The sequence below is a fragment of the Pseudorca crassidens genome, chromosome 7, assembly GCF_039906515.1.
Source record: "Pseudorca crassidens isolate mPseCra1 chromosome 7, mPseCra1.hap1, whole genome shotgun sequence".
NCBI classification, from domain to species: Eukaryota; Metazoa; Chordata; class Mammalia; order Artiodactyla; family Delphinidae; genus Pseudorca; species Pseudorca crassidens.
This window is the reverse complement of record NC_090302.1, coordinates 51,122,461-51,146,870: the sequence shown is the minus strand read 5'-3', so window position 1 is coordinate 51,146,870 and position 24,410 is coordinate 51,122,461. Positions and strand designations below refer to the sequence as shown.

Genomic DNA, 24,410 nt, shown 5'->3' with positions numbered 1-24,410 from the left:
GACGGATGGATATCACATGCCTTCTGAAGTGATACACAGAGAAGAATATACCATCGGTTTGTGGTACTCCTGCCCAAAATGCATAACCTGAATTTAATCCTGAGGAAGCATATGACAACCCCAAGTTGAGGGACGTTCTACAAAATAACTGACAAACACTCTTCAAAACTGTCAAGTTCAGGAATGACAGACAGACTCCTGATTAAGGTAGGGCATGTGACAGTTAAGTGCAATGTGAGATCGTATGCTGGATCCCGGTCCAGAAAACAGATGTTAGCAGGCAAACAGAAGACAGCGAGCAACATTTGAATAAGGTCTGTAGATTAGTTAACGGCATTGTGTCAATGTTAATTTCCTGCTTTTGATAACTGTGGTGCGATTGTGTGAGATATTAAAATTAGGGGAAACAGGATGAAGGGTATATGTGGGAATCTCTGTACTATTTTTGTAACTTTTGTAAGTTATTTTGAAGTAGTTTCAAAATGAAAAGTTAAAGGTTAAAAGGATGTTTTACCTTTCAGCTGGGAAAGTGGCAATGGATTGATAAGAAATTAATGGTGAAGTAGTGACCAGAATTTTACCCATTGCTCAGAAAGCAGTAAGCAGGAAAACAAGGTGAGGTAGGGACATTTTTAAATGAAGTACTAAAACTAAATATTATTATATTAACCATTCTCTTTCCTGCTCTTCCCTTCCCAGTGGAACTGCACTATTCTGTACTTTTCTTTTTCTTCTTAAGAATATATCTTTTTAGTGACTCTTGTACTAGTGAAAGAAAACTTTTTTTTTTTTTCGGTACGCGGGCCTCTCACTGTTGTGGCCTCTCCCGTTGCAGAGCACAGGCTCCGGATGCGCAGGCTCAGCGGCCATGGCTCACAGGCCCAGCCGCTCCGCGGCATGTGGGATCTTCCCGGACCGGGGCACGAACCTGTGTCCCCTGCATTGGCAGGCGGACTCTCAACCACTGCGCCACCAGGGAAGCCCAAAAGAAAACATTTTAAACTAAAAACTTGATTCTGCTTTGCTTAATATTAAAAGAGAAATTATGGGTCACAATGATACTTGATGCAAAACTTGGAAAGGCAGAATCTTATCGACACAAGAGTTTTTAGAATTCAGAGTACTCATCTGGTTACTATTCTGTTCAGTTAAGATAATAAAGTGAATGTTTTGTATTCTGGTGACCACAGAAGCACAATGAACAAGGAAACAAGGAGCACTGGCCAGGTAGGGCAAAGGTCTATGTGTGCGCTATTGCTATTGTGACATATTTATCATATGTGTGCTTATGAGTATGGTCTTTCTTTTTTAATTTTAAATTAATTTTAATTTTTTATTGAAGTATCATTGATTTACAATGTTGTGTTAGTATCAGATGTATAGTAAAGTGATTCAGTCATATATATATACTTTTTCAGACTCTTTTCCCTTATAGGTTATTACAAAATATTGAGTATAGCTCTCTGTGCTACACAATAAGTCCTTGTTGGTTATCTGTTTTATATATAGTAGTGTGTATATGTTAATCCCTGTTATATTAATTTTTCTCTTCAATGTTTACTGAAAAAGAGCAGGTAGCTCTCCGGGTGAGTCAATTGTTAGCTTCAAAGTTTTTATTTAATCTCCTAGGAATGTCACCTTCAACTTTAAAGCATGTAATGACCATAAAGCTTATAAACATGTTTGTTAAAGGAAATCATAATTGGTTATTTAATCTATAGAATACAAGTGTTATGGGAGATTAAATTTGTTCAATTAAGCTGTACATGAATTTACCACACCTGTGATCAGAAAGAAATCCATCGTGTATAGTATAGATTCTCTTGTTATTCAGAAAGCTTCATTCAGACTCTTCTTTCTGTCTTTTTCTTGGGGGCTGTCCAAAACAAAGATGCTTCTAGCAGTTTCATATGTAAATACACGCAAAGCTTTACCATAGTATTCCAATGTATGGATGTGCCAAATTTATTTAGCTACTCCCCTACAGGTGGATAGTTAGGATTTTTCCAACATTTTACCTACAACACACCCACTATATATGTCATAAATGTCTACATATGTATATATGTAGGACAAATTTCTAGCCATAGAATTCCTAGGTCAAAAGGCATATAAAATTAAGAGTTTGATAGCTATTTAAAATTTTGCCTTCCATAAAAAGGTTGTTGATATATATCTTATTTATTTAAAAATGTTTAGTATTTGTGTTAAAAATTATAGATGCCTTTTGTCTTTTGTAACCAGTAATACGATACAAAGATGTATTAAAAAATAAAATGTAACCATTTCTCCTCTTCCCCCATTGCCCCTGTCTATTAGTACAGTGATGTGTATCCTTTCAAACATACTGCATGAATGTCATCATACACACACCTGTAAATAAGTACAATCTCATATATACATGCACTGTCTGAATTTTTTCTAATTAGAATACATTCAGGTGTTATTTATATTATTTTAAAGACAAACAAGTAAAACCTTCTATTGGTTAGAGTTCGTTTCAGTAGCATGAACAGAAATTTAAACAGCACGAAAGTTCATTTTCCTCTCCTGCAGCTCCACGCCAGGGTGTGGGCTGCTTCCAGGTCTCTGCTCCCACATCTCTGGGGTGTGGCTCCCATTCTTAGTAACCAAGAATCGCTCCAGCCATCACTTCTGTATCCCAGGCAGCAAGAGAAAGAAGAAATGAAGGACACTAGGTTCTACAAAACTGCCACACACCACTTCTCATCCAGTCCATGAGCCAGAACTTCATCACATGACCATTCTTAGTTGCAAGGTAGACTAGGAAGGGTAATCTTTATCCTAAGAGGCCACGTACCTAGCTTAAAATTCAGGGGGTCTGCTATTATTAAAGAAGAGGGGGGTGTACCTAACATACAGTACCTAATTCAGGAAATTTCAAATTATTATGCACATAAGTTTGGAAGGACCACTAAAATAAAGGTAGCTTGCAGAAGGAGTAAGGGTGCTGATGTGAAGGAAGTTCCCATAGAAAGATTATGTGATAGAGACAGAGATACGGAAGTGGCTGCGTGGCTTGAAAATATTTGCTGCTATGTATTTGGAGCAGCCTACAATGAGACTCAAGGGCAGAACAAAAACATTAAAATAATAAGAGGAAAGTAAGTAAGTCAATCTGAAGAAAGTTCATGAATCTTCCTCCATAAGTGAAGTCGTAATGCCTAATTGAGAGACAGAGCTATGGGACTCCAAAGACAGTGGTCTTGAAACCAGGAAGCCCTGGCTTTGCTGATAGCACACTATTTCAGTTAAGTGCAATTGAACAGTCTTTGAGGAAATTTGGAGGATTAGTAAGAGGAAGGAAGAATGGAGATCTTTCACTTTTGTTTCTGTGTCTTTTATTTACATTTAAGCAATCATGAGCAGGTGCCTATGGATTTTGGCATACACTTCTTTAAAACCATAGAAGTTAGAAAGTGAAACGTAAATAAAGACACAAATGTCACTTCTAAATTTCTATCGACAGTAGAAGAGGATATTATTTAGACCGTCTCCTAAACCATTACAATATAAATCATTGCACAATATTTTTCTAGTTTTGCTCGACACCCACTCTTTGCCTGACAGTATATTTTAGAGAGAATAGTGCACCACTCAAGTTGGCCAGCCTGCAGGCTTTGAATGGTGCTTTTCTTTTTTTTAAAGATTTTGTGGGAAGCTGATTTAAAAGTGACTGGACTGTAAACTAAGCCTTATAAGTAGCGTAGTTTAACAGCCTAAGATAATGAATTCAAATAATATTACTGACAGCCTTAAATGAAAGTCACACTCCCTAAAAACACAGAAATGTACTTATTTCACCTGCCAGTCACCTTCAATATTTTGGGGAAGGAATATTATTTCATGTGCATAAAATGGTTTTATATCTTAACAGAGGACTATATGATACTTGAATATTGTTATTCTGTCGTAACTAAGGCAGTTACAAGAATAAAAACCACTGGCCTCTGGCCTTTCAGAGATATTCCCACTAAGTTCATGTGCATCTAATGAAAAATAGCAAATAAATCAATAAATATTAGCATTTAAGAAATATTTATTTATTTACCAACCACAGCTAGATAAGAGGAACTGGGTTAATTTTGAAACCCTCAGTTTCCTTTTCTCTAAGCCAATAGTTATTGCTGATCACTGATGTGTTGTTCTTTCCTTTGCAGGAAGTTGCAAAATTGAGAGAAAAAAACAATACCAAGTTGGCATTATTTTTAGCTTTCCTCTGATTTGGATGTAGCTACAGTCCTTACTTTTTCTCGTGGCAACTATCATAATTATTCAAAGGAGAAAAATGAGGCAAAAGGGAGGAGCAGGGAATTATGCCAAAGGACATATGGCAGGGTTATTGCCACAAAGCTGAGCTGCTGGAATCCAGCTCTGCGCCAACAGAGGGCTCTTACCACAATGCAAAGAGTCAGGTGCTCTTTAAATTGGGTATCAGTGTCCTTGGAGAAATCGTTTAGACTTCTCAGTTTCAGACCTACCTTCCTCTGAATATTAGTATGGTAGTATACTATGGTACCTAACCCTTTGAGGATGGGGAGTGGTTGCCATGGTGAATGATTTACAAACTGAGTTTAAAATAGCAAGGGTGATCTGTTTTTGCAAAATTCAGCTTAACAAGGCAGTGCATGTTAGATCAGTAGTTGGCCAACTATGGCTTGCTGCTTCTTTCTGTACAGCCTGCAAGCTCAGAATGATTTTTATATTTTTTGTAGGTTGAAAAAAATTAAAAGAATAATATTTCATGACATGAAAATTATATGAAGCTCAAATTTCAAAACGTGTGGACATTTGTTTTCTCTCTTATGAGTACCTACATAAAATCCTTGAATTTTCTTGTTGACTAAAGTACTTACTGCCTGGCCCTTTACAGAAAAAGTTTGCAGATCTCTGGTTTAGAAGAGCATGGGACTTAGTGTCAGGAAGATCTGCATTGAGCTGCAGGGCTGAATTTACTGAATGTACAACTTTGAGCAAGATATCTAACTTTTCTAAGCCTCAGTTTCCTTGCTTATAAATGGGTATACAAATAACATTTATCTTGCAGAGTTAAATGAGATAATGCATTTAATATGTTTAACATAATGCCTATCACTTAGTAAGGGATCCACACATTATTATTATTGTTATCATTTTACCCTAAAGCAACTGTGATTAAATAAAACGCAAAAATGAGGACATTTTAAAGTTACATTGGAATAGATTGTAATAGATTGCAGAATAGAATAGAAGACATTGTGATAGATTCTATAATATTATACTTAGGACATTTAAAAACTTACTTTAAAAGGCATTTTGGATTAAATAAAAACAACAACAACAACAACGTCTCACTCAGAATAGAATGGATAAAATTGGTGTCCTGTGTTAAGACAGAAGTAAAAACAGTCATACTCAGACATGCTGAAAAGCGGAGATTGAAAGCCATATAACTAAATAAATCAAATCCCTCACCTCTTCAGACACATGCTTCCTAAATTCTGTCCAGTAACTAGAGTCAGAAAAGAAAATGGTAGAACTCCATAGAATTCATGGATAGACATCTTGCTGAAGAATACTATGGAAAAAGACTAAAGGAAAAATTTTAAGCTCTAATCTTTATACTCATACCTAGGTATGTCTCAATTGGGAAATTACCACAAATGATAACTCTACTCAGAAGGCCAGAACTTGAAACTGCTGGAGGCAAGACCTGAAGGCAGTGCTTCTATGCAAATGCACACTGTCACCACCACATTTTGATGCACAGAGGACACTCTTTTATTTTATTTTTTTCAAATTTTTATTTATTTATTTATCTTAGTTCCCTGATTAGGGATTGAACCTGGGACCCCTGCAGTGGAAGCTTGGAGTCTTAACCACTGGACCACCAGGGAACTCCTGGGAGGCTTTTTTAAATAGCAGCTCTTTTGGGATAAAATTCACATACCGTACAATACACCTATTTAAAGTGTACAATTGAGTGGTTTTTAGTGTGTTCAGAGAGTTGTGCTACCATGACCAACAGTCAGTTTTAGAACATTTTCGTCAGCCCCCAAATGTACCCATGTACAGTCACTGTCTTCAGTCCCCTAGTCCCTGATAATAAATAATCTACTTTGTTTCTATAGATCGGCCTATTCTGGACATTTCATGTAAATGGAATCATACAATATGTGGTGTTCTGTGAATGCCTTCTTTCACTCAGCATAATGCTTTTGAGGTTCATTCATCTTGTAGCAGGTATCAGTACTCTATTTCTGTTTATTGTGAGATACTTTTCCATTATACCATATTTTGTTCATCCATTCATCAGCTGATGGACATTTGGGGTGCCTTTAACTTTTGACCACTGTATAAAACTCTTCTTGCTCCTGACTGAGGCTACACACTGTTACAGCAGTACTTGTCCATCCTCTTGACTGAGCCGCTAAAGGGCACACGTTGTTCCTGGTGAGAGATAAGAGATGTTAGTATAATGTTCAGCCAGAGTCATGTAAGGGAATCTGCAAGAACTTGCCTGAGAAATATGTAAGAGAAGGAAGTCACAGCTGTAACAGCTTCTGTTCAGGCAGTAATGCTGAAGCGTCACTCAATGCTGTTCATAAGAGCAAAACCTGAAAATGATTGACAGGAAATGGATAAATAAGTTGCTGCAGAGTCATATAACGATATAATACAACAGTGGAGTTGGAAAATTAGCTAACCCTAGGAGATTATATATTGTACGATACTCCTTTTATGAAATTCAAAGACAAGCAAAATTAAACATCATATTGTCTAAGTACATATATAAGTGATAGAACTAAAAAGAAAAGAGGAAGTAAGTCACCTATGATCAACCACTATGAGAGTGCTTACTATCTCAGAGGAGAGGCAGAGGGTTGGAATAGGAGACAGCCACATGAATAGGTGTAACTTATTGGTAGTGTTCTTGGGTTAGAGGTGAGGTCAAAGGAGTTCATTGTAAATATACATAAATATATATGTAAATATAAAGGAGAACTACCGTAGACTAAAAAAAGTGCACAAACTAAAAGTTGAGAATTATGTTTTATTCATGAGGAATTAAGCCTGGGAGCAGCCTCTCAGACAGCTCTAAGGGACTGTTCCAAAGATGTAAGGGAGGAGCCAGGATCTAGGAGTTTTTGCAAAACAAACAAAAAAACAAACAAAAAACCCAAAAAACCCAAACCAGGTAGTTAGAACGTCAAAAGATTACTGTTAATTAAAGAAAACCAGACATCTCAAGTTAATGAATTTAGTGCTCTTCTATGTATGGGAAGATGAAAGAGTCTGGGCTTAATGAAATCATTCCTTTGATATGCACCTTAACTATCTAGGGCCCATATCCTGTTCTCCATCCTGAGTCCCCTCAGGGTGCACTGTTGGTTTGGCTGCAGAGGCTAATGGCTTGATGGCTGCAACAGCCTTTGTTTACTGATATGGCAGGTGACATTCTTTGTCCAGACTATCCATGGATTATTGATGAGAGTGTCATGCACTAAAGAATATAATAAATGAACTCAGGGTACCTGAGTCCAAATAAAAAATTGAGAAGACAAAATAAATAAAAATAATGCATGTACGTAGTAAAAATTTGGATATACATGTAAAATCTGCAATTATAAAAAAGAAAAAAGTTTCACTAGTTCAGGCAGAAAAATTACAATTACCTTTGCAGTGTTAACAGCTTCCCATTCTTTCTCCTATCAATTAAAAAAAATTTTTAATGATACTGAGAAATGTCAAGTTGATAAAGCCTATTCCTCATGAGAGCTGTTTAGGACAGGCTACTCACTCCAGGTTCCAACCACCCGGGACTCAACTCTACCATCAACCAGCCATTAGCTTTTAAGGACAAAGGCGCACACAGAGACGACGTAAGGTCTGGGCTCAACAAGTCCGCCTCGCTCGGGTCCGGTTCAGAGAACACGCCCCAGGGACTTGCCCAGTTCCCCTGGGGGCGTGTCTAAGAGGGGAGGCGGTCCTCAGCCGGAGACCAGGTGATAACCGTGGGCGGCATCAGGAGGCGCCACGCGTCGCGGCATGATGACGTCAAGCACGCGCCGCGCGCTTACCATGCGCAGCTGCGGGCGGGCGTCTTGATTCCAGGTGTTTCTCTTAGGTAGAGGTGTGCTGTGCTGTTTGCCAGGATGTTTCATGGTATTGGCTCTGCGGATGGGGAAGAGGAGCAGGCGGAGGAGGATTGTCCTGAATTGGTCCCCATTAAGACGAAGCAAAGAGAGGAGAAGGAGGAAACGTCTGGTCCCGGCGCTAAGATCCCAGTCACAATTATCACCGGGTATTTAGGTAACTAACAGTCCCGGTCAGAAAATGCAGTGAACGCTGTTGTCCTGTGAGTTTGAGGCTGACGGTGCCTGTTCTCCTTAGGCATCGGGGCCTTCTGGCCGACAGCAAATGTCTCTGAGGTAGGGGCTGGGTCAGTTGCTCTCCGACTGGGTTGCTTTTCGTCTCAGAGGTTATGCTCAGACCCCTCTAAGTTAGGGTCACATTTATCAAGTGAGATTGAAAATTAGCCTCGCCTCGCATTTTTGAAACCAGTTCTGGCTTTGCAGTGTGAAGCACGGACCCGCCCCTCATTATGCATGTGACCTCTAACAAGTTACCTTGTATTTCTAAAGTTCACCTGCCTCACTTGAAAACGGAAATAGTTCCAGTCACCTGTCTGACTTTGCTTTTCTCTTCTGCTTAGTGGGGCAAGAAATACCGACCGTATAACTCTGTTCCATTTAAAGTGTGACCTTTCTGAAAATGCCCGACACCGGAGGACCATTCCTCAGTATATTTCTCTTCCTCACGAACCAGTCTCTTCCAGCCTTTCGTGTAAAGTACTTCTATCTCAAACATTTTTTTTTGAGGTCTATTTGTAAAGTACTGTAGGAGAAAGAGTAAGAATAAAATTACTGTGCCCTCAAAGGCTATATTTCTCAAAGTGAGGACTTTCAGGAGTTCATGGGATCACTTGAATTCATAGCTTTATAAACATAGTACAATTTCCTGAAGGACAGTTTATGCCCTTACACTAGAGGTACTTTACTGGAAAAGTTTGAGAAGTATTATTTTAAAACTTTACAGTTAACTAGAAGGGCTAGAATAAATACCATATTAAAAGTGTGAAAAAAGTTAAGAAATGTAGATAAAGTGAAACGATCTGGGGAAAACAGTACCACTTCTAGATGCTGCTGGAGACAAGTACAAACTTGGTGCACCTGAGGGCCTTTTATATAAAAATAGGAATTAAATCACTGGCATTTCTCTTTTGTTGCTTTGTAGACTAAGTTTATTTTCATTTTTACTCAGGATTAATTTTATAAAGGAGTTTATTTATTAATAAAGGAATTTCCCACTGTTATTCAGAGGCTGCTCTACTGTGAAGTTGAGCAAATTTCTTTTCTGAAACAGTATAGTTTAGACTTGCCCTCCTGTCTTTCCCCATTTTGCTCACTGGTAGATCAGAAGAGCATTGGAGATAATGGTCTGAAGCTTAGGAGGGAGGACTAATGCCAGCAACTTTGTTGCTGAATCTAGGGGATAGTTTCCTTACTTATTCTTGACCATTTTCTCTTTCTTGAACTCTTGTTGCCTTGGTTTCCATCACATTTTTCATCAGATTTTCCACCTACTTCTCTGGCTTCTCCTTTAAAGTTTATTTTTTTCCCTCTCTGTCCATCCTTTTAACTTCATACCCAGCTGGTTTCTATTTTGATGTCCCACAGACATGTCAAACTCAGCATGTCTAAAACTTCATGTTACCATCCCATCATGAATGATGGTTGCTTCTGTGAGCCCAACCATCTGCAATATTCTAAAAGCTTCCTAACTGGTCTTGAGTCATGCTGCCCTTTAATATATTCTCTGTATTTGAGCCTTAATGATCTTTATGAATGTCAATCGATTTTGTCACACCCTTCAGTGGTTTCTATTTGGGTTAAAGTTCAAATTCCTTAACATGAATTACAAGAGCTTTACAATCTGGTTCTTGACCACCTCTTTAGCCTGCGAAACTGTGGCCCAGCCACACTGAACGACTTCTACTTCTACAATGTGCCAAGTGTCTTGGCTCCAGGAATACTTTCTTCTGTTAGTCCTCTGGCTAGATGTCCCTCTTAGGTGCTCCCTGACATCTTGTATATCTATTGAATGTGTCATCCCATGACATAATTGCTTCTTTATTGCTCTGAATTCCCCTCCTTCTCCCACTTCCTTTAATGTTTCTAAGCTTCCTGAAGGTAGAGTTTGTCTGTGTCTTGTGCACTTTTCACCAAGGCTCAGTGTAAAATCTGGTCCATAGGAGACTTTTGAGTGACGGAACTGTGTTTTAACGTCTTTTGCTTCATAATATGGTTAATTATGAAGCCCTAGTAATTCTGTTAGGTCTCCTACATCCACCCCTTCCTTTCCATTTTCACTGCCACTGCTTAGTGCAGCACTCATGCTCAGGGCACCTGTCTCACACTTGGACTGGTTTTAAGAATTTTCTCATTGCCCTGTGTGCTTAAGGTCTGTCCCTTCCATTCTAAATGTCAAACTTGAGTGATACTGAGCTTCCTAAAGCCCGCTAAATACAAGCCTTCTATCCCTTGGATAGCTTTATACGAATGTGACCCAAAAAAGTTGAAGATATTAATACCCTATTACTCAGTAAATCCCTCCTAGTTATACCCTAGAAATCTTGTAAATGTACTTCGGAAGATGTGTACAAGCTTACCTGTAAAAGTTCTTAGCAGCATTATTTGTAATAGCAAAACACTAGAAACAACCCAAATGCGCACCAGCAGAAAAATAGGTAAATAAATGACATATTTATACAGTTGAACTGCACTAGTATGTGTATGCAGTTAGGGTTTTTTTTGTTTGTTTGTTTGTTTTCCCCTCCATGGACTTTGGTATGTATGGTTCACAAGACAAGTTTTTTTTCTGCTTGAGCTGAATGTATTAGGTGTAATGTGCCACCTACTGGATAGAGTTAGCATAGCTTTATGAACTTTTCTTTCCTAATACTGATTATTGTGTCTTTTGTTAACATTTCCTAGGTCCATTCTCCATTATGTGTGTGTGTGTGTGTGTGTGTAATCAATTTTATAGATTGCTTTAAGCATACTAAAAGTAGCCATATAGATATTCTGAATTTGTGTCTGCTTAATGGTGAATGTTAAAATAAAAGAAAGGTCTTTATGTGTAAATTCTGGGGAAGTAAACCATATATTCTTGACTAAGAAACATTGTCATCGTGTGAAGGGATTTAAATATTTTATGTTTTGTAAACTACACAAGTACTTTATTCCTTAGGAGCCCTTACTTCAATAATTCCTTATTTAATAGAAAATTTAGATGCCCTTACATTAATTGTGTAAGTTATATAGAAGGTATATTTTTTTGTCATATGAGGTCAAAGAAATCTATGTGACGCACCTTGTTGGAGTATTTGTAAATATTTATAAAATTTTATGTTAGCATAAAGCATTTTTAATAGTTTTCAAAGGATACTTTAATCTTTTCCTCTAGAATCTTCTTTTACCATTGTTAAATAATATTTGAATAGCATGCAAATTTTAAAGAGTGTTAGGACTCTTTATATCTTTTTTTTTAAGACTTTAATTTATTAATTTATTTTGGCTGCATCGGGTCTTAGTTGTGGCATGTGGGATCTTTGTTGAGGCACGCGGGATCTTTCTTTGCGGTGCATGGGCTCTTCATTGCAGCGCTCAGGCTTCTCTCTAGTTGTGGTGTGCGGGTTTTCTCTCTCTGGTTGTGGCGCGCGGACTCCAGGGCGCGTGGGCTCTGTAGTTTGCAGCACGCAGGCTCTCTAGTTGAGGCCCGCAAGCTCAGTAGTTGTGGCACTCGGGCTTAGTTGCCCCGCGGCATATGGGTCAGTTCACTGACCAGGGATCAAACCTGCATCCCCTGCACTGTAAGGCGGATTCTTTACCACTGGACCACCAGGGAAGTCCCTTTATATCTTTTTTTTGTGTCTCTAAAATTAGTCTTTGAATTTTGTTATTTGAAACATATTTTATAGGTGCTGGGAAGACAACACTTCTGAACTATATTTTGACAGAGCAACATAGTAAAAGAATAGCAGTGATTTTAAATGAATTCGGGGAAGGTAAGTAAAGTTCAGTAAATGCCATGCTGCAAGAATTTATTGGACAGTTAATTCAACTGGTGAATTGATATTCCATATTTTAAAATGAAAAGGCAAGACATGATAATGTGAACACATTGCTGTAGATAGTTTTGGAAAAATTAGATTCATTTATGTTAAGCTTTATTTTGTATGGATTCGAGATACTGAAATAAGATAATTTCTTTAAAATTTTATTTTGTTTAACTTTAGAATTCATACCAACAGAATTAAATTAGATTTTTGCATAAAATAAATATCTCCAGAAGTAAAAATCTAAGGATATGAAAGAATATCTTTCAGGAAGATTTTTGTACCAACTAGGAAGGTCCTTTTGTACTGACTGTATTGTATAATTGCAACTTTTGAAATATATTTGAAAATGCTTCAGGCTTATAAGTTTATCTTGTTGAACGTTTATTATTCTGCAAAACAGTTAAAACAGAAGATTTAAAAAATAAGTTAAACATGTGGTCTCCATCCTCAAGCAACTTCCTTTATCTGTGAAAATGTGTATATTTAACATTCCAGTTTTTTTGTATTTAATATTGAACTGTGTTTAAAAAAAATGTATACAGCAGTGTTAGACACAATTCTCTGATTTCTTTTATAAGCTTTTCTTCTCAAGTGTGAATTTTAATAAATCTCATGTTTAGCCAAAAAATATAACTTCAGTTAGGGTATTTCTTAAATTATACTTTTTTTTCAGTTACAAATTGGTAAAGGAGCTAGGATTATTAACAGGATGGGAGGCCTGTTAGTTGAACTTTATTTCTAGTTTTAGCAAACTGAAGATAGTTTCAGTAAACTAAAGAGTCTTGTTAGACAAAAATAAAAATCCTAAGATTTTTTTAATCATAGTTTTTAATTCTAACTTCTTATTAACTGATCTTCTGTTGGACACTGATTACATTTATTATTATTTCTTACTATCTTTCTTCACTCTTTCTGGACCTTTTTCACAACTTTGTCCTTTACAGCATTTGTAATACTTTCCTTTTCATTTTATTAATGTTCTCTACACCCTGAAATATGTAGCAGCCCCTTTCAAAACTCTTTATCATTGCCTAACTGAAGTATAAACAAAAAATATATGTAAGTGAAAAATGATTCAGGTTTTTGTTGTTGTTGTTGGTCATTTGCTTTACTGGATATTTAGAACTCTTTCCTGGCTTGGGTATGTTTCTTTACTGGAGGAAAAGTAAGACTTTTAAATAATTCTTATTTGATAACAAGCATCTCAGGCTCTCAAATATACTTTATCCTTTCTCAAGTAAGCATTGCTAGGAAACGTATGTGTATTTGATTAAAATTTAATTTTTAAGTGAGCACATTGGTACCCTGGCCAAGCAAAACTTCCTCAAAATGAACTAAGGGTATAACTCATATGGGGAATACTGAACAGTCTGTCTAGTAGACACAGAAACAATTTAGAGGAAGAATGAAAAGAAAACATAGGTAAGAGATTGAAGGGCATATAAAAACCAATATATAAACATACTGGTCTATCTAGAGAGTTGGCCATGGACAAGAAAGAACGCCTTTAAAATAGCTACTTTATTAGGAAATGGGAGCAGGCTAGTAAGAGGCCTAAAGACGAAGTAGATTTTACATTTGCCTCTTTAGGGGTTTAAATTCTCTAAAAGAAAGAAAAGCTAAAATAATCTAGAGTAGTATAGTTTAAAATATTGAGGCAGCCTGAATAGAATGAAAGAATAAAAGTTACGAAGTGTATTGTCTGCTTTGAAATCTGCTCCATTATTGAGTATACTCATCTTTGTTTTTGGTTGACTAGTGGACATAATCTAAAGAGTGCTTCTTGTTAATCATTCTAGGAAGTGCGTTGGAGAAATCCTTAGCTGTCAGCCAAGGTGGAGAACTCTATGAAGAATGGCTGGAACTTAGAAACGGTTGCCTCTGCTGTTCCGTAAAGTGAGGAATGTTTTTACTGTGTGCTTGTTGGCTTCTGGAAATGTTTATTGGTTATATTTCTAGCTTTGATTTCCTTATGTAAATTAACTGAATCTACATAATCTTCTTCACTGTATTTTCAAGTAAACGACTTATTAGTATGCATTTTCTTAAAGCATTTCTTGATGCCTTGTTTTTCTATCTGCTCTAATGCTGTGGTCCTTTTATTGAGTTTTTGTTGTTGTTTTTGATGTCAGGTTTTAATTAATAATCCCTGTGATGAATGAAAGTCTCATTTAATGTGTAAAAAATGATTATTCTGAATTTAATAAGTCATTGGTCTTATTTCCAAGAATTCAACCTCTAAAAACAAAAATAAATGACCATGAAAAAAGAGAAAAACCTCACATCCTGTTCCACCAGTTATAGTTGTTTCCAAGGACAGTGTTTTATTCACCAATATAACAGCTCTTAGAAAAGGAGTGACACATAGTAGTCACTCAAATGTTGAGCAAATTAGGAAAATTAATACCCATATGGTTGATTTTGTATATTCTAGTGAATTAAATTTCTTCTACATCATTTACTATCTTAGGTGTTTGAGTCAAGTGTATTAACAAGGCTAAAACTTAACAGATTTTCTTAGACAATTAAAATTAAATATTTTCTTGCACTTTTGATATTGTTAAGAAAAAAAGGAAATTAAAGCCTGCTACTCTAATTCAGAACAGAATTGAAAGGTATTTAATTATAGTGTCCCTTTAGCTGTTATATTAAGCTACTGTAATTCCTAAATTTTGTCATTTTCTGTATGGATTTTTTTCTTTCATAAAGCTATAAAAATAACAGGTTCTGACTTACTTTAGTCAGGTATATTAAAATTCCCTCTGCTTTTAATTTTAATAAAATTAAAGTATTAACTCATCAAGTATCTGACTTCTTGTTACCTGTCAGCATATATGCATCCATTTCCCTCCCCTCCCCCAAACTGGTAAATACTTGGGACTGAGGTAAATTTCCACATGCCTAAAGAGATCTTTATCCCTGGTTGCTAAATATATTTTTAAATGTTTGTGATGATCACTTTAAAATATTCAGGCAATCAATGTATATCATCTTTTGGCATTCTCCAGGGACAGTGGCCTTAAAGCTATTGAGAATTTGATGCAGAAGAAAGGGAAATTTGATTACATACTGTTAGAGACCACTGGATTAGCAGATCCTGGTAAGAAATGTCATTTTTAATAACCAGAATATAGTTCTTAAACATTTAAAAATAAATGGACTAGAGGAATATCTAAAATGAGTATTAAAGCTTTACTCTAGATTAAAAATTTGTTAATTTTGCTTTAAAGGAGAAAAAATACTGAGTTGTCATATTTCTTTGGCAGATGAATGATGATCAAAGTGTTTGGTAATTTTAACATGCTAATAAAATTTGAAGTTCTATCGATTAATTTAGGGTTATTGGCATGAACAAAAGTTGTTAAAAATATTAGGAAAATCTAATGTAGGGAAAAAGGAGACATTCTACCTCTAGTATATATTTGGTTGGTTCTGCTCTACAGAGATCTTAATTCTGATTGCTTTTTTTTTTTTTTTTTTTTTTTCTGTACGTGGGCCTCTCACTGTTGTGGCCTCTCCCGTTGCAGAGCACAGGCTCTGGACGCACAGGCTCAGTGGCCATGGCTTACGGGCCCAGCCGCTCCGCGGCATGTGGGATCTTCCCGGACCGGGGCACGAACCCGTGTCCCCTGCATTGGCAGGCGGACTCTCAACCACTGCACCACCAGGGAAGCCCCTGATTGCTTTTTAATCCAGTTTTCATAGAGGGTCATTTAGAGATATCTAAGGACTTTTGGAGTTAAATCCCAGAAATACTTATTCCCTTTAAATTAATTGTTAGCATTTTGTTTTTCTACTATTAAACTTGAAATAATTTTATTTGTAAATATTGTCGTAAGGTAGAGAGTTAAATCAAGCCTTTTTTTCTGGTGTGCAATTAATAATGATTATGAAATTTTTACCTCTGAATGGAATTACATCCAAACTTCCCTGTTGAAAGCTACACAAAGTCTACCTGTTTCTAACAATGGGTTTCTGTTCCTTAACATCTTTATTCCAAGTATGCAGAACATTTAGTTTTGTCAGGCTGACCCATACCATTATTTGTTTTTTGATCTGGGTCTATGGCATTGCACCATAAAACCGTATTAAAGAATTGTTTGGGAATAATTTATTGAAGGGGTCATAATTGTTTAAAAGAAATATTGGAGTGTACTGAAGGTTCAAATGTAATCAATTGTTACTTTATTTTGAAGTATTATGTAATAACATTGTCCCTATATTTTCAAATTAGGATTGAGTTAGGCTCTTTTGGTCCTTACAGTAGGCATGAATTTTTCATACATTTTCGTACATTTCCAAGAGGTCTGACTGATGATAGGACTTGGACCATTACATTGATGTTAAATATTAATTTAAATCTGGTAAGATGGGAAAGTATATTGTGTGCCTCTTTTTGAAATAGAAAATATCAGTTTCTTTCATTGTAGCCACTGCATAGAGAAAAATTCTTGTAATTTTGAGAGTAGGTGAATTTACTAAAACACAGAGTAGCTTTTCAGAGGAAGTAAAAATTAAATAAAAATCTCAGAGAAAGCTTTTGTACAAAAAGCTTTTGTAGATATAAAGAGTTTGATGTTTCTTCTTTCTTTAGAATAATGATTTTTATTGTTTGGGTAGAAATGAAACATTGATCATTAAAAAAAATTTGAACAGTAACTAAGAAAATACAAAGAAGAAAGTTAAAAAAAATGTTGTCCTATATCTCACTACTGTAAAATACAAGCAGGTAAATTTTATTCCAAGGATTTCTCTGTGCCAGGGCTACTTGCTGTGGTATGTTGAATGACAGCATCAGCCTCAGCTGGTAGCTTGGGAAAAATACAGATTCTTGGGCCTCATCTGAGATCTATGGAATCAGAATCTCTAAGGGTGGGACCCAGCAATCTGTTTTAATAAGCCCCCCAGGTGATTCTTACACATGCATAAGTTTGGGAAACCCCACTCCATGTGTAAATATACAGAAGTAATTTTATAAAATAGGATCACATTCTTTGTGCTATTCTAAATAATTACTAATGTAGTTCTACTTGAACCTAAAAGAAGAGAACTTGAAAGAAGTGAAAGAATTGCTGAATGTCAGATAAATGCTTCTTCACTGAGAGAAGAGATATAAGTTAAGGAAAAAAAAATTATAAAGAACATAAATTGGACAAGTTATTTTTTAAATTACATGTTTAAATTTTCAGGGTAGTACCTATTGACTCTCTGGCATAAAGGATGAGGGAATTAAAACACTTCCGCCTTCTCCCATTTGGTTTTGGTTCATTGTATTCTTTGCTATGTTGTCAAAGTTTCTAACATTTATATTCTGTCATACTTTGTTTAGTCCTGTGTTTAAACTGTTTTACCAGCACTATGGCTCCTCCATTCCTGAGTTGATCAATCTCTTGATTGACTGAATTTCATGGTCAGGTAATCTTTTCAAGCTTTCAGTGCTGTATTCCTTTAGATCTCGCATACTTCATTGCTTGAGAATGCTTGTCTTTTTTTTTATATATATACTTGAAGGATTACTTGGCTAGGTATAAAATTTTCGTATCACAATTTCTTTCCTTCAGAACTTTGAAAATGTTGCATCATGATCTCATAGTATTTTTGATTGGCTGGATTTCCTTGTGCAGTATTTTTCTCTTTTCATTGGGAAGGATTTGTGAGTGCTTTATTCTTTGAGTTTCAATGCTGTTGTTTCCTTTAGTGTTTGAGAATGTCTGCCTGTGGTTTTCATTCTTGAAAAACAACTTGGCAGGAGGTAATATCCTCAGAGAACACTTCTGTTAGAACTTTGTGGTCATTTTATTATATTGGAGCAATGAATTTTACTATAGAAAAATCTGATTTTTTTCCTGCCTCCTTGAAAATGACTTGCTTTTTCATCTAAAATGCCTGAAAAACATTTTCTTTATTTTTAAAGTTCAGTAATATAACCAAGATACATCTAGGTGTCATTCATAATCATGTTTTCCTGGATTACAATATACTCTTTAGTCTGTAGGGTTAGTGCTTCATTTAGGGATATTTTCCTTATTTATTACCATGAAGAATTTTTCTGTCAAATTATTGGGTTCTCTTCCTTATGACACGAATTTTTCATATATTGAATTTTCTTTTGTTCTCCATATTTATTATCTTCTAATTGTTTTGATATGTCTTTTGCTTCTGCATTTACTGTAATCATCTCAAATCTTCCTTTTTGCCCGTAATTGTTTCCACCAATGTCTGTTGATGAATTAATTGATTAAGTAATGGTACATTGGCCCTAAGTTTTATTTCTTCAGCATTATAAACTACCTTTTCATATTATTCTGTTTTATTTTGCTTTGGAGAATTTTTTTTAAGCTCTTTCCTTTTTTAAAAAAATAGTTTTACTTGTTTCTTTTTCATCTTTTTAAAAATTATTTATTTATTTATTGGCCACGTCGTGCAGGATCTTAGTTCCCTGACCAGGGATTGAACCTGGGCCACAGCAGTGAAAGCGCCAAGTCCTAACCACTGGACTGCCATGGAATTCCCTAGAGCTTGTTTTTAATTAAGATTATATTGTTTTTATCTTTCTTATTATAAAGAAGCCCTTAGGAATTTTCTTTGGTTTCTTCAATTATGTTTCCTTCCAGAACAGGTTCTTTGCCATCTGTATTCCCCATTCATTTGTTCATTTTATTCTATCCCTCCTTTTATCTGCTTTCTGCTTCTTTTAATCTGTAGTAACGTGCATAGTTTTTGTTACCATGTTTATGCTTGATGTAGGAGGCTCAGAGAACTGTCTACTTAGATGTGGTGTTCATGACATTAGGTCCATGTTACCTAAACTTGTTTTTCTCTTGAGCCTTAGTTTGAAAGCTGGGTATAGCTGGGAGCGGGGATGGGGAAGCAGAGAGAAATGAAGTGATTGCGAGAGCCAGATGGGCAATATGATTTTTAGGCTCTGCTCTCCTACAATACCAAGTGTTCCCCTCCTGTATTAGCTCAAACTACTCATGAATAGATTTCCCGTACCTTTTGCAGGGACATCCTTGAGCTTCATACTTCTCTCTTCATTTTGCTCTGAGCCCTAGAAAGTGACCCCCTCCCCTGAAAGTGTGGAGATGGTTAGAAAATTTTACCCTTGAAGTTTCTTCGTTGGCTTTTTCCTGTATTGCTTATTTCTCCCTCAGTTCTACTTCTCACCATTTTGAAGCCTATTTCTGATAAATATTAGGATTTTGTAAACTACTTATCTATAACCTCTTGTTGAGTATTGGGGTAGAATTAACAACTATCATACATCACATAGAACTTTGTGTTTTTTATTTTTACTATCATTCAGAAATTATGGCAGGAAGTTGTATATTTGGTTGCTGCTGATAAAATTTGGCTTTCAAAATTTTATTTTGTTTATTTTTATTTTTTGTTTTGTTAGGTTTTGAAGAAGGGAGATTCTGTAAGTTAGCTCAGGGTTTTTTAACCTTGGTACAAATGACATTTTGGGTTGAATAATTCTTTATTTTAGGAGGCCGTCTTGTGTATTGTAGGATGTTTAAGAGAATCCCTGGCTTCTACCTACTACATGCCAGTAGCATTCGTGTAGCTTAGATGACCGAAAATTTCTCCAGGCATTGCCAGATATTCCCTGGGGAGAAAAATTACCCTGGGTTTAGAATCACTAATTAACTTCATTCTCTCATCTTTACTCCCCCGTGTTAAACACCTGCATCCAAATTTTAAGTAGTTCTTTCTTTTGTAGTCTGGTAAGTAAGTATTAAGCCAAAGATACACATCAGATTTAGAATAAAAGCTCTAATACACTCTTACAGTTTAACTTAATGCTAGGCAAATGTTAACTATCGGACTTATAAGCTCTCCGAATAGAAATCAGTGAATTTAAAAAAAGATTTATGTACAGTGCTGGGAATTTTACTGAGTGAAAAAAATTTATACTTTTAAAAAATAACTTATTGTTTGGGGTAATGATACTCACAATAGATTTACTTTTCTCCATTAATTAATATCATGTTGTTAGCCAAGTAAGTGAAGAAAATTCTTATTGACAATTCAGTTGTTTCCTGTTTAGAAGACTGACATTCTCCAGTTCTAAGCTAAATAATTGTCATGGTAAAGTAATTTCCTTGAAAAGGACAGGCATTGATTCAGCCCCTGTTACTCACAAATCCTATTTCAGTCAAATTGGAAAACTATTAAGTTTTTGGGAAAAAATCAATACATATCAGGAAACCATTAGATCTTGTGGCCCTTGCTATATCCTGCATGAGTAATCACTGTAAACTGCTGACAGGTATTTCATTGTTGACACAGAGTGATGCTTGGGAGACCACATCTCATCAGGGTAGGTGGACAGCTTTAGACATTGGAATGAGTTCAGTTATCCTTGTTTTTCCCCAGGACTCATCCTTTTAGACAGCTCTGTCACTAACTGGACCTGTGATGCTTTGAAAAATCAAATTCTTTCTTTACTGTCAGTTTTCTTTTTTCTTGTGTTGTGGCATACTAATCAGGGTGTGTGGTTTGGTATTGAACCAGTTTTTGTCAAAAACAAGTTTTAATTTCTTATTTAGAAATTATTTTTCCTCAATTAAAAAAAATTTCCAAATTTTATATCAGTACTAATAAATAGTGTAAGGATTTATTAGTAAGGACATAGAGTGTATAATTTTACTTTTATTCTTCTGTAAAACTTACAAGTAAATTTTAAAAAATTAAAAAACTTTTTGGACAAGTGATTTTGGATTTATCTATGTTTTGCTTTGCTTTACTTTAGGGAGATAATTATTTGTGAACTGTATGATTATTATATTCAGGAGGGAGAAAATAAAAATAAGACCTGTGTGCACACAGCCATTCTGCCCAAATTATTTGATATTATTTATTGGTAAATTATTATGGCATTGGTGAAAGCTTGATATTGGGTTTGTATGTAATAAGAGTTGTTTTTTTTTTGTTTATTGAAGTAGAGAGAGGGGAAGAAATGGGTATAAAATAGTAAATGGTTCTATCACTGTAATTTCCTTAAGAAGATTGAAAACCCATATTTAATTCATATATGTGTTTGCCTTCTAATTCCATTGGGGCAAATTAAAACATTATGGATAGAATTTTGTTTCCTAGTTTGAAGAAATATTTTTATTTGATGAATATTATCATATATTTTCAGGTGCTGTAGCTTCTATGTTTTGGGTTGATGCTGAATTAGGGGTTGATATTTATCTTGATGGTAAGTTTAGAAATTAATTTTAAAAAAAATTTTCAAGTAAAATGTTAATGTTATGGTTAAGATCATTTTTGTTTATTCATATTATACTTTTAATTCCTTGTATTGGTACTCTTTTTAAGCTTGTTTAGTTTGATGATGAAATAAGTCTTTGTTCATACTGATTCTAAAGCCCCAGACAGTAGTAGAACTAGATATCAATCATAATCTCAACTACCAGTTTAGTGCTTCCATTAAGGTTTTCCTTTTAAAATACTATGTAGATTTTCTATATTCCCTGTTGTTTAATTTATGTGCTCAGTATATATTAGAGCTTTTTATTTTAAATAACATATATAGTATGAGGATCAAATTTCTGCTTTCATTTTCCGTTAAAAATAAGAATGAAACAAAGCCCCCTACCCCTTGCTCTCTTTACCATAACACTTTTGGGCAATCTTATTCGTAGACTTCATTTAAGACACATTAGAAACCTTCTGGATTAGGCAAATATGTTCCCTGCAACACCCCACACCTGATTTTTCACCTTTCTGTAGACCATATTTTTCATAGACTAAGGGGTGAACTTTAAGAATGTTTGAAGCTGGGCCTCATCATTTGGCCCTAATATATATGGAATGTAGCTGGTTAAATTCCTTAGGCGTCATCAAACTCATTCTGCTGTTGTCCTTCGAAAAAATTATTTAGCATATAAATTCAGAGATTGCCAAATGAATTGATCATTTGGAAACTTAGGTACACCTCAGATAAAACAGTTGTGTGAGTTAGATTGGTGAGAGATATTCTAAGATGCCTCAGATTTGTTAAGCAATAATTTAAATAATAAAAGTCTCGATTTTGATTATGTGAAAATAAAGATAAGCTGTCTTGTGTAATTTATCACATTCCACTTTATATTATGAAATTTGTCTCATGTTCTGGATTGTAAGCTTTTTAAAGGCCAGAGAAATCTTATTTTCCTTTTTATTTGTTTGTTTAATTTTAAATATTTGTTTTTATTGTGTCCCATCTAGTGCCTTAAAATAGTGCTAGGTTCAAGTTTGAAATGCATCTGCTTACTAATGGAATTGAATTAAATTGCTGTGCTGGCAAGAGAAAAAAAACCAGTATTTTATTGAGTGACATTTGTGAACTGAAATAGACTAGTTTTAATTCTTAAATATAAAGATGATTAAAAGATTTATTCCTTTGTAGGTATCATAACTGTTGTGGATTCAAAATATGGATTAAATGTAAGTTGAAAGATTGCTATGAGTTACTAATTGTTAAGAGCTGGTTATATGGGGATTGATTATATTAGTTTTTCTATGTTTGTGTCAGTTTGAAATATCCTTAACAAAGATATTTTTCTACTGTAAATATAAAAAAAAGTACTTTTTAAAGTGGCAGTAATATTATCAGAAACTGTGTGTCTTAAGCCAGTGAGTTACATTTTTAATTTAATATATCATATTTTGGAAGTTTAAAAAGCATGAAGAATAATAAAGCAAATACTTATGGTAAAAAAAAAAAAGTTTTTTTTAAAGTATCCTGAACAATAGATGAAATTTGTGTGTGTCTTTTAATTATTATTTTGTGTTTCTAAGTTAAATGTTTATTTTCTGCTTCTCTGGCTTGATGTGATAAAAGTTTGAAGTGTAATATTTTGTAATAAGGGTAATACAGGATAAAGTTTGGGTATGTGTAACCCCTCACTAGGATTCAGCCCCAATGTTGATAAGTTTTTCTGTTTGATAGAGGAAATTGAGCTTGATAAAGCATATGAGAGCTTATTTTTCTTGTTAAACTGCTGTCAGACACAAGCTGCAGATGATTGAGTTTTTAAAAAATATATTGCTTTCCCATATTTTGAAGAAATCAGGATTTATGCCTAGGTTTAGGGAGGAGAAACTCTCCTTTAAAAGGCATCTTGCTGTGAATGTTTTGCGACTAGCAAGGTCCTGAAATGCATTTAAATGAATTTCAGTTCACAAAATGCACTTATTAGATTTTAAAATGCATGTTGCCGCATAAAGTAAAGTGGTGTTTCTCAACTTTCCAAGTGAAAAATTACTAGAGGCAGAAGAGAGTGAAATTATCCTCCATCTCCTGACCCAGTCTGGCGATATGAATAGTGCCCAAAGTAATCATTTCTTAGAAGTTTAAATTTAATGTTTAAAAATTCATGTCCATTTTGTATTCTCCCCGACAATATATCTGAATTTCTTAATTTGAACAAGTTTGTTTTTCTTCCAAACCTTTAATTAGTATGGCAAGCTTGTCAAATGGTTACCAATACCCCTTCATTGGCCCTTCAGTTCCCTCAGGGATAGAGCACCCTAATTTGAGAAGTTTGGGAGATGATTCCTTTTTAGATTTTTAAGTCAAAATTTATTAATAGTCTTAAGAACCAAAGAAAGACCCCAGATATTACAGTTTTTACTCAGAAATATTCCAGCTGTTCTGAAATCATGATATTTCTAGCAAAATGTTTACAGAGGAAGCAAAAAAAAAGTCAAATTCTTCACTCTGAATGTTTATTAACGGGCATGTTTGAATCCATCTCCTATATAGATTTATTGCCAAATTTGGGATATCTTCAGGATGGATAGTAGGATCTTTTTTTTTTGATAGACTTACAGTACCAGACCCAAAATCAAACTCTATGTATTTATGATTATGGGAATAATTTTATGTGTATATTTGGATGTGGAAAGGAGTTAAATAGAATCTACCATGAGTGTGATAGAGGCCAAAAAAAACCCAAACCAACATTCTGAATAATGCAGACACAGCAAACGTTTAACCCCCTCCCACCTTGATAAAACATCTTAAATTATTAAATCAATATACCTACACAAAACTGACATACTGTCAGGATAATGGAAACTTTAGATTTTCTAAGTCAGGTGCCAAATAAATAACTTTTCCTTTATATAAAGGATTTGCCAACTTGTCTAATTCCTCTGGTTGCAAAGCTTGACCTCAGTAGCTGCTTGTGATTCAGAGAATTCTGAGGCAGTACAAGTAATGACACTTGGA

General features: G+C 35.1%; 1 protein-coding gene across 2 annotated transcripts in view; it reads left to right on the top strand.

Moving 5' to 3' along the window:
* The first annotated feature begins 8,035 nt into the window (after positions 1 to 8,035).
* The window catches only part of LOC137227794 (zinc-regulated GTPase metalloprotein activator 1A), a 43,448-nt gene continuing 27,073 nt past the window's right edge, over positions 8,036 to 24,410 (top strand). The window contains exons 1-6 of one of the 2 annotated variants that reach the window (XM_067744235.1): positions 8,036 to 8,313; positions 12,044 to 12,130; positions 13,984 to 14,080; positions 15,193 to 15,284; positions 21,333 to 21,392; positions 22,584 to 22,621. In XM_067744235.1, coding sequence (XP_067600336.1) covers positions 8,157 to 8,313; positions 12,044 to 12,130; positions 13,984 to 14,080; positions 15,193 to 15,284; positions 21,333 to 21,392; positions 22,584 to 22,621 — 531 coding nt within the window. In that variant the 5' untranslated portion in view covers positions 8,036 to 8,156. The remainder of the gene's footprint in view (positions 8,314 to 12,043; positions 12,131 to 13,983; positions 14,081 to 15,192; positions 15,285 to 21,332; positions 21,393 to 22,583; positions 22,622 to 24,410) is intronic. The other variant, XM_067744233.1, reaches the window with a different exon arrangement.